The 10,290-nt window shown below is 43.8% G+C and overlaps 1 protein-coding gene across 1 annotated transcript in view; it reads right to left on the bottom strand.

Annotated features, from left to right (window-relative positions):
• LOC118405028 (atrial natriuretic peptide-converting enzyme-like) overlaps positions 1 to 5,111 on the bottom strand; it is a 9,357-nt gene extending 4,246 nt beyond the window's left edge. Inside the window, exons 1-4 of the mRNA XM_035804428.1 lie at positions 4,897 to 5,111; positions 2,722 to 2,906; positions 2,143 to 2,353; positions 973 to 1,083 (exon numbers count right to left, since the gene is read on the bottom strand). Coding sequence (XP_035660321.1) covers positions 973 to 1,083; positions 2,143 to 2,353; positions 2,722 to 2,906; positions 4,897 to 5,092 — 703 coding nt within the window. The 5' untranslated portion in view covers positions 5,093 to 5,111. The remainder of the gene's footprint in view (positions 1 to 972; positions 1,084 to 2,142; positions 2,354 to 2,721; positions 2,907 to 4,896) is intronic.
• Between the last annotated feature and the right edge of the window lie 5,179 nt (positions 5,112 to 10,290).

Here is a 10,290-nt window from a genome sequence, read left to right as displayed (position 1 = left end):
CTGCGAGCTCTAACTTACGAGGAGGCATGACCCGGATTCCGACAAAGAAATGGCAGAGTTCCCCCCTGCCCGTCAGGGTCACGACTCCTGGGAAATCGGATGTAGCAGACTCGTCGTCCGATCGATTTTCGCTAAATGTGAGGGGGGTATTAGGGCATGGTATTGAAAGACGGAGCCCATCTATCTCCTTCCACCACTTTTACCTCTACAACTCAAGTAATGTAACCGTTTTTGCACATGGGGAAGTGAGTTAAGTCGACGTCGTGTAGCAATGGCTAATCATATGCTTGAAATGTATCGTTCGTTTGTTTCCTCATGTCCTTGCATTGTCTATTCGCTGTTTCAGTAGCAGTATATCTCTACAGGGAGGCGTTGCTGCCCTTCCCTTTAACGTGCTCAAGGTACCTCCTCAAACATCGTACCCCCATCGTACGTCCCTTCTGAATGACGTGTGCAACCCCAACCGAGATGCCCTATCCCTACCGGGGATTAGAACTGGAGTCTCCCAATCAGACTAACGTCACATTTCCAAACCGGGGTATGGCTGTTTGTGGGTATGAAAATTAGAAATGTATAGGTAATGATAACGCCCTATCATCTTTACGTCTTGTGTAGTTTGGTGTCTTTTATGTCATAATTTACGTTCCCGAAAACTGCCCGACCAGGCCCCTGTTTGAAAATGTGACGTAGTCCTTAGCTCAGGGTTTAATAGGTCCCATTTCCATTTCCAAACCGGGGCCCGGCCGGGATGTTTGCGGAAATGAAGAATAAAAGTTTTCGTCAAGGAATATGCACAAATTATGTTCATGGCTAATTCTGTATCCGTGTGTTCCGTTGCTGTCTATATCATATTTTTCATTTCCGAAAGCTATCCGGCTGGGCCGTGGGTTGGGAATGGGACCTGAGCCTAAGGTGGTTCCCAGTACTAGTTGAGTTACAGGGGCGTATACGACTAATAAATGGGAAACTCACAGCATATGAGTTCGTCTGACCCGTCACTGCAGTCGTCAAAGCCGTCGCAAATGGCTGCCGGAGGGACACACCTGAGACTGGTGTCACAGCGGAGCTCAGCACTGGTACACTCTGTTTAGAGATAGACACACAGGGTAGTCTATATGTTATGGATTGTTCTCGATATGATGATAAACGCACAGAGCTGTTCACATAACTTTCCGCTTGCTCTAAAGACTTTGCTACTCTCTGTTCGATAGATAAATTCAAGTACATTCTGGGAGGCGATAATCCACATTGTGTACAAGTAGGTAAATATATCCACGATTGTTTATCCCGTAGAACCAATAGTGTAAATGACATGCTAGACCCTTTATGTTGATGTATCCATACCTATAGATATCCATATATATGTGTTTAGTTGTACTGTAAGTAGTTGTTATACATGTAGACCTTACGAAAGTCGCTGTACTTTTTGTCGAGTCAATAAAGATTGTATGATCTTAGGCTTTTGATACAGAATAACCAGGCTTGTATGTGTGTATCTATCTATCTATGTGTGTGTGTGCACGCGTGTACATGTGTGTATGTATGTATGTGTGTGTGTGTGTGTGTGTGTGTGTTGATGTGTATGTATGTATGTACGTGTGTGTGTGCATGTGTCTCTATGCGTGTACACGTGTGTTTGTGTCTGTGTGTATGTCTATTTATGTGTGTGTGTTTGTGTATGTGTTTGTGTTTCAATGTGTGTGTGTCTGCATGTCTCTATAGCTATGTGTGCATCTGTGTGTGTATGTCTGTCTGTCTATATACGTTCGTGTGTATGTTTGTGTTAGTGTGTCTGTGAGTCTATGTGTGTGTGTGAATATGTGCGTCTGTCTATATAGGTGTGCGAATATGTGTGTGTGTGTGTGAATGTGTGTCTGTGTGTGTTTGTGTGTGTATATGTGTGTGTGTGTGTGTGTGTTTGTTTGTGTGTGTATGTGTGTGTGTGTGTGTGTGTGTGTGTGTGTCTGTGTGTGTGTGTGTGTGTGTCTGTGTGTGTGTGTGTGTGTGTGAGTGTGTGTGTGTGTCTGTCAAGGTTAAGCAAAGGACTTCAGCAAATCTTGCTACAAAAAAAACACAGAAAGAATATGTCACCCGATAGGCAACAAACAACAACAACAACAAACAACAACTATAATATCTCACCACAGCGCATCTCGTCTGTACCGTCTGTACAGTCGGCGACACCGTCACAACGGACCGACCCCGGTACGCACTCCCCGCTCGCACAGGGGAACCGCCCTGCCTCGCACCACGGGGGCGACTCCCCCTGAACCCCGCACGCCTCATCAGAGTTGTCCCCGCAATCATTCACTCCATCACACACCCGGGACATGGGGACGCATATACCCGATACCTACATAACAGGAAATTCTAAATTTACGTACATATATATGGTCTCAGTTTGATATACAATCGCATATATAGCCACAGTTTGATATACATGTACATGTTTAGCCACAGATTGATATATACATATATAGCCACTGTTCGATATACATTAGCCACATTTCGATATACATGTACATGTATAGCCACAGTTCAGTATACATATATAGCCATATTTCGATATACATGTACATGTATAGCCACAGTTCAATATATAACCACAGTTTGATATACATATAAAGCCACAATTTGATATACATAAATAGTAACAGTTTGATATACACGTGCATATATAGCCACAGTTTGACATACATATATGGCCACTGTTTTATATACCTTGCATTCAAACTCGTCGGTGCAACGTTTGCATAACTTCTCGTCCGACCCATCCACACAGTCCGGCGTGCCGTCGCACCACTGGCCGGACGGGACGCACTGGCCCCCGCCCCAGCAGTCCACGCACCCCTCGTACCCGGCTCCGCAGTCCTTCTCATCCGAGTGGTGAACACAATCCTGTACACCTGTTGGAGGGGTGATCAAAAGCGCAATCTTGTTGAGGTTCAAGCGCCAGCAACTACCCAGTGGACAGCGAGCCAGCCTCTTCGGCAATTTCAAAAGACTGGTAGGTTTTGTTACCTGGTACTGCTTCGAAAAGGGTACGGTAGTTACTAAGGCTTAGGTCACAATTCGAAAAAGGGGCCCTGCCGGGCAATTCACGGGCTGTTTTTTGGCACTTTCGGGCGTGACCCCTGCGTTGCCCTGTGGGACACCTCGCGGCTGCCGGGGTATTTTGAGGCCCGGCCGGGACCCTGGTTCAATTTAAGTCTGAGTTAAAATGAACCAGGGACCCGCTCGTACAACCACCCCGCGACCTAATCGTGACAACACCGAGAGGGACCCCTCCGGTTGCCGGCAGTCTGTCGGAATAAATTCGTTACGTCAAAGACCAGGTTTACGGAATAAAAGTGTGTAATTCGTAACACCGGGTCAAATGTGTGACGTCACAGATCACGTGAAAGGACAAAAGCCGTGAACTTACACGTATCACACAGTTCTCGTATTACAGTGGAGTTAAGTGCATAGCGCTATACCAAGGGAAAGGAGAAGACCAGGGGAAACAGCCCTTAGCCCACTAGGCAGGCGGAAGAATTCAGCAACAGAAACTTCTGCAGACAAGGGCTGAACAGAGGGGGATAGGACAACACACCACGCAACAGACCACATAATAGGCTGCATCACTGAGAAGCAGGACGAACAGATAGCCTCCTTCATAGAAAGCTTCTATGTTTTTTACGATATTACAACCCCAGACTATAGAAACAAGCTGAAGAAAGATGTTTGGCTGAAGAAGGACGTTTCCTCTGCCAAACTTGCAGTCATTCGGACCCATAAGCCATTTTTTTTTTCGTTTTACAAATATAAAAATATAGGCCTCAACAGTTTGGCAAGTCATCCGCCGACATTAAAAATTCCAATAACATGTTTATTTAGTTTAGTTTAGAAACGTAACAGTGCCGCACGTCAGTGCGAGTGCGAGGAAAAGTTGGCGAAAAAAACCGTGCCGCAGTGAACGGACCCCGACGTACCGCACCAGTACTCCAAGTTCAATGATGTACTACCTTAAGTGAATGCAGGCAATGCTTGTTTTTATACCCCTTAAAGAGTGCCCACCAGGAGCCTGCCTGGTTCCCTGCCGTTGTTCGCAGGGCATGCGGCAGGGACCCTACAACTGCCCCACCGGGCTGTGAGAGACAAACGTTACCCTGTCGGACCCCGCAGGGGTGACTACAGGACACCGTCAGAACATCTGACGGGTGTCTGCCGGAGACGAACCTAGGAAGGTGGAAATTTTTAAAAGAAAAATGACGGGGTGCCCGCCGGCACACTCCGGGACCCCCATGGGGCAGCGCGAAGGCAACGTTTGATTGTGACCACGACAGCCGGTAAACAGCCGGTGTCCGCCCGACTTCAGAGCCCGGCCGGGGCTACATCCCTGACGGGCACCGGGCCAATTGTGACCCTAGCCTTAGCAGAGGTTGAGTCGCGGAGATAGTAGCTATAACGTTATAGTAGCTATAGTAGTCGGGAAAGAGGAGCGCACCGGTAAATTTCCCGACTTCTACTATATCTGCGCGATTCAACCTCTGCTTGGAGAGTACTTCTACGGCCCTAAATTCCCAAATATGTCCAATCCTTCTTGACAGCTTCCAATCGCTTCAATAACAACAACAAAAGTCCTACCACTTCTAATGGACTTGAAATCACATTGTACGGTTTATGTACTCATGTATTTTCTTTGTTTCGTCGGCGGCACGAATATACAAGTTAAGATTTGAGTGTGGTATGGCTGATAGAGATCCTAATAAAACAAACAAACAAACCGTTGCTAATATATGTTGCAATACAAAATAAAAAGATGAACGTTCATTTAACACCATTGATTTAGGACGTCTTCTCACCAAGAAACGTTCATAGTCAGTATAAGTTCTATATGGTTAATACTATACTTACCGTCACACCACTTTTCCGGGGCTATACACAAGCTGTCCACACCTTCCTCACATTTTAACTCTGGGTATGCACAGAAGGACTCAAGATATGTGCACTCCGGGTCCCCCGGACTCGCGCCTTCGGGGCAGTGCCACATGTCCCCCGCACACACGGACAGCAGGCACACGGTCACTAACACGGCTAGGCACCGCGCCATGATCGGTGGATGTAGGACATTCAGTAGCCGTTATACAGTACTGGGTCTAGGACAGCTAGTAAAAACACTTGTGTGATTGTGAAGTGATTAAAAAAATCGTAAAGCGGGCATGCACGCCAACCCGTCTTAATTGGTCTATGTGAAAATGTATGTATATATGTACGTACATGTATGTGCGTGTTTGTGTGTGTGTTTGTGTGTGTTTGTATGTGTGTGTGTGTTTGTGTGTGTGTGTGTGTGTGTATGTGCGTGGCCATTTGTGTGTGTGTGTGTGTTCGTATGTATGTATGTATGTATGTATGTATGTGTGTACGTGTATGTGCGTGTGTTCGTGCGCGCGCTTGTGCGTCTTTGTCCGTGACTAATATAGACTCTAGGGATCTTCTCTATGCAAAGTAGCATTATCATACCGTAGTTTGCTTGTTTGAACCTCAGTTTATTTATGAAAGCTCAAATCGGCCAGCAGGCCGCTTTTCATTGAGGTCATGAGGGAAGAAGCAAGGGTCAGACAAAGTATATAACAGAGATACAGATTACGTCATTAAAAGTCACAAGTCTTATAAGTCACAAGCGTTGGTCCTTTTTTTTCTTGAAGAACCAATGGAAGGGCCGCAAAGCAGTATGCGTAATGGAGTAAAGTTTGACATCTCGGACTGCATTGTTTGCGTGTGTGCAACATGCACGAAGAGACACAGAAATTAAACTTTAAATAATTCAAGAGACAAGCCAGAAAATATTTGGAAGAATCCGAATTTGTATTTCGTGACACCGAACCCCTGTTTGCATCCAGTATTTCTTAAGATTGAAATTTCGTCACGGAATTCTTCATTTTACATTTCATTTTCAGTCGTCGAATGAAATTAATAATCTCCAAGCAGATCCTATGGTGCCATAAGATAGTATCAAAGCTGGCCAAGGAGTAAAGTTGGCCAAAGGGAGTCAAACGGGCACCTACGGTGGGTTTGATACTACAAAATGTACTTACATTACGCCACCCTGGATCTGCTTGGAGATTATGGAATTAACACCACCATCAAGTGGCTCCCCCGGACGGCTAAGGTGTATATTGCACCATATTAATAGGCCATTCCCATTTCTCCACACATTTTTCTTGTGTCCACATGTTTGTCATAAGAGCGGAGGAATGTTCAGCAAGGACATAAAACGCTGAAATTTTCAAATAAAAGAAGATGGTGTGAAATAGCCTACTAATCGTATACACAAATTGTATAAAAGCTAGCAAATCCCGACAACTTTTGGATAATCAGGTAATGATGTTTGACCCAATACAACTATCTACTTCCGGGTCATCTGGAAGCGACTTCCTGTTTGCGAGAAGTGGTAAACGGTAAACGGTAAACGGCGTGGTCTGGAGAAAAATCGATCTCTTCGGAAATCTTCCTTCCGAAGACCACAACTGTGTTGAACATTCGCGGTTTTAGTAGGCTGACCGGCGTTTTTGTGCAAGCTAGTGTTCCAGTTTATGCAGGTAAGTCGATTTCTTGTATTTTGATCCTAAAAGTTCTGTAGACTTGGGAGGGTATTGAAAGTAAAAACTACATGTTTCTGTCGTCTGCTTCTGATGGAAAATTAGACCATACCTTTGAGGGAAAAATGAACAATTGAAAATGTCTTGTTTTCCGCACCGTGCACCGTGCACCATAAGGGAAGTCAAGAAAATCGCAGAAGAGAACGTAAACAAAGGGGCCTGTAAGGGGTTTACTGATGTTCTTTTATTACGATTTACGAGCTTATTTATTCCAAGACAAGGGAAATTATGCATGTTTATTCATGTGTATTTCTTTTTTTAAAGTACATTTTGTGATGTTCATTGGTGAAGAAAAAGGGCACGGTTTATTTCTGTAAGGTATACGAGAACTCCCTACATTCGCCCTCAGGCTAGAAACTTGCAGCCTTCTAACATCTGGTGTTCATTATGTTTGGAACTTTAGGGGGAGGTTCAGTATTGCTGTTAACCATGTACAATCAGAAATGGCATTGGGAGGGTTCACTATAATGTAAATCTACTTTTGTCAGTGTATACTGTACATGCATTGACATAGATACATTCAATTAACATTAGAAATCTCAAAGCAGATGATACTAGTAAAGAAACAACCTAATCTTGGCATGCGTGGCTAATTTACTCCTCCACCAGCTAAACTCCTTCCCCAGCTTATGATACATTGTACTCTCTTATGCCATGCGAGATCTGCTTGGAGATTGCAGAATTATAGCCACATTTTGAAATTACAGTGGAAGCCAGTTGATTACACAACGGATAAACGCACACTTCTGTTAATTGCACGAAATCCCCAAATCCCATGGTGGTGCGGTCCAGCTTAATAACTTCGCTTTGTTGCACCATTCGGACAATTGAACAAAATGCACTGGCAAATGGGGTGTGCAATTAAGCGGCTTCTACTGTACAAATACTGAAGGAAACAAATTATACTCAACAGGTGGACGCCTTGTCTCCTGTGTCCGGTATCAACAAGGCATTAAGCTATATAGGAGTTAGAAGTCAACGACCAAGGACACCAACGTACACGTGAATACGAATATTTACGAATCTAGTACCTCGTAATTCAGTGATTGTTTATCTTGTCTCTACAGAAATTACGCCAGATCTCTTAGGATGGCATCAAAAAGCAACCTGCAGAGTTTGGATGACGTCAGGAGAAAGGCAAAAAAGAGAGGGGAGAAACGCTACAAGTGTGAGGAGTGCAGCAGGCAGTTTAGTCGGCTGGATGGTCTTAAGAGACACATGCGGACTCACACAGGTGAGAGACCCTACAGGTGTGAGGAATGCAGCAAGCAGTTTGGGAATTTGTGTAATCTGAAGACTCATGTGCGGACTCACACAGGAGAGAAACCCTACAAATGTGAGGAGTGCAGCAGGCATTTCCGTAGGCTGGATCATCTGAAGACTCACATGCGGACTCACACCGGGGAGAAACTCTTCAGTTGTGAGGAGTGCAGCAGGCAGTTCAGTGAGCTGGGTGATTTGAAGAGACACATGCGCACTCACACTGGGGAGAAACCCTACAATTGTGAGGAGTGCAGCAGGCAATTCAGTCAGCTGGGTGTCCTAAGGAGACATATACGGACTCACACAGGTGAGAAACCCTACAAGTGTGAGGAGTGCAGCAGGCAGTTCAATCAGCTGGGAGCCCTGAAGAGACACATGCAGACTCACACTGGGGAAAAACCGTACAGATGTGAGGAGTGCAGCAAGCAGTTCAATCAGCTGGGAGCCCTGAAGAGACACATTCGGACCCACACGGGTGAGAGCCCCTAAACTGTTAGGAGTGCAACAGGCAGTTCAGTCAGCTTGGTGATTTGAAGAGGCATATGCTAACTCTCACTCTGGAGAAACCTTACAGTATGAAGTCTCTACATGTTTCTCTCCATATGTGCCTGTTTGCTCCATATGGAGAGACACTTATAGACTCTTGGCAGTGTGAAGAGTGCATTAGGCAGTAAACTTACGTGCATACACGATGGACCTTGCAGATGGAGAGTTGAAGCAGATAGTTCAGATAGCTCCTGATCCTGAAGACATGAAACAGTTCAGGAAACAGCAGCAAGATAATGGACTAAGTCGGGTAAATGGGTAAAATTCGCTGACAAATCGCTAATGCCAATAGCCGACTTCTAAGTTGTATGTAAGAGACAATCCGCACGTGTACTATACGTTTTGGCTTACAGATGGGATTAAGATGAAAGACCTTTCAAATTGAGGGAATATCGTTATTCTAACCTTGCAGTATTTACATAGTCATATTCAGTTCATAACGTGTAACAGAGTAACAGCTCTATATGTGCTTAGCCATGTCAGTTTGATGTATGATAATGGCTGTATAATACTAACTTTAAATGACCTGCTTTTCCTTCAGTGTACCCATTTCTTAGCTCACTTGGTTTGTTTGGTTGTTATAGGAACCCAATATGCCTTATGTCACTATAGAATGTTACATCGAAAGAAAGCTTATCACTAGCCCCTGTACTGTACGTTTTGGCTTACAGATGGGATTAAGATAAAAGACCTTTCAAATTGAAGGAATATCGTTATTCTAACCTTGCAGTATTTACATAGTCATATTCAGTTCATAACAAGAAATGTACATGTATAAACGTAAACACTTGTTTGTCGGTATTAACCACTGTTTGATCTTGATAACATTGTTGTACCATTATACTTTTACTGTAGTGTTTGCGCTATCAGTCACCAGGCTGTTGTAGCTGCCTAGTTAATGTATGTAGATAACTTTTTTTCTTTAATCATGAGATGATAGGTGCATGGGATTGGTAAACATTTTGTGAAGAAGTAGCAAAGTTTTTGCTGGTTTGAACTTGTCAATGACCCGGGCAAAATTTCAAAGTGGTGTAATAGCCAAGGCACGATAAGACTTTATTGTTACACACACACAAACTGTATTATTTTACTTAATTAACTAGCATTGCAACTTGCTAACTTAATTACTTGCTAACTTTTTGTTCCTATATATATATATATATTCAACGTAATAATCGGAACACATTTGTTATCTTTCGTAGTGATATTTAACCCGTCATAGAGACCTAAGGTTGACTCGAAAATCCACACAGCTGGAGTTGTTGTTAGCCTGTGTTTACACAATCTCCTGCTGGCTGGGGTTAATGACCCCCTAGGGTGGCGGCAATTATAGGGAAGACCGCTAGGGGCGCAATTTTAGTCAGGCGACAGATGTTGTGTTTGGTCTATACTTTTATATTTGTTGAGTCATTCGTTTTCTTCAATAAAGTTGTTTGATGCAAACCTGTTTTTAGATGTCATTTGATGAAGCCGTTTCATTTTGAGGCCATGTTTATTTGAATGGCAAAAGCCCAGGTAATACATCAACGCAATGTACATGCAACAGCCATATCATAATACTTTCGCTTGCAAGAATTACAAGAGAAGAATCTAAAAATGATGAATTGTACAATTTTTTTCCATAAACGAGCACATAGTCAGCTCCTCCAGCAAATTATTACCAAAAGAAGGTTCACAGAAAAGTAGAGAGCGTCTATCGTAAAAATACACTACAGTCTCACCGTACCAGTAAGAGCCTCGACCAAATATGTTGAAAATGGCAAATTATCGCTGGCTCAAAACTGCGAAGAAGCAAGGAGGTAAAAAGGTTCATGTGGTACGAAGGGCTCTAAACAGTTCA

Source organism: Branchiostoma floridae, chromosome 17, assembly GCF_000003815.2.
Source record: "Branchiostoma floridae strain S238N-H82 chromosome 17, Bfl_VNyyK, whole genome shotgun sequence".
NCBI classification, from domain to species: Eukaryota; Metazoa; Chordata; class Leptocardii; order Amphioxiformes; family Branchiostomatidae; genus Branchiostoma; species Branchiostoma floridae.
Note: the sequence above shows the minus strand (reverse complement) of the source record. Positions and strands in the feature narration are given on the sequence as shown.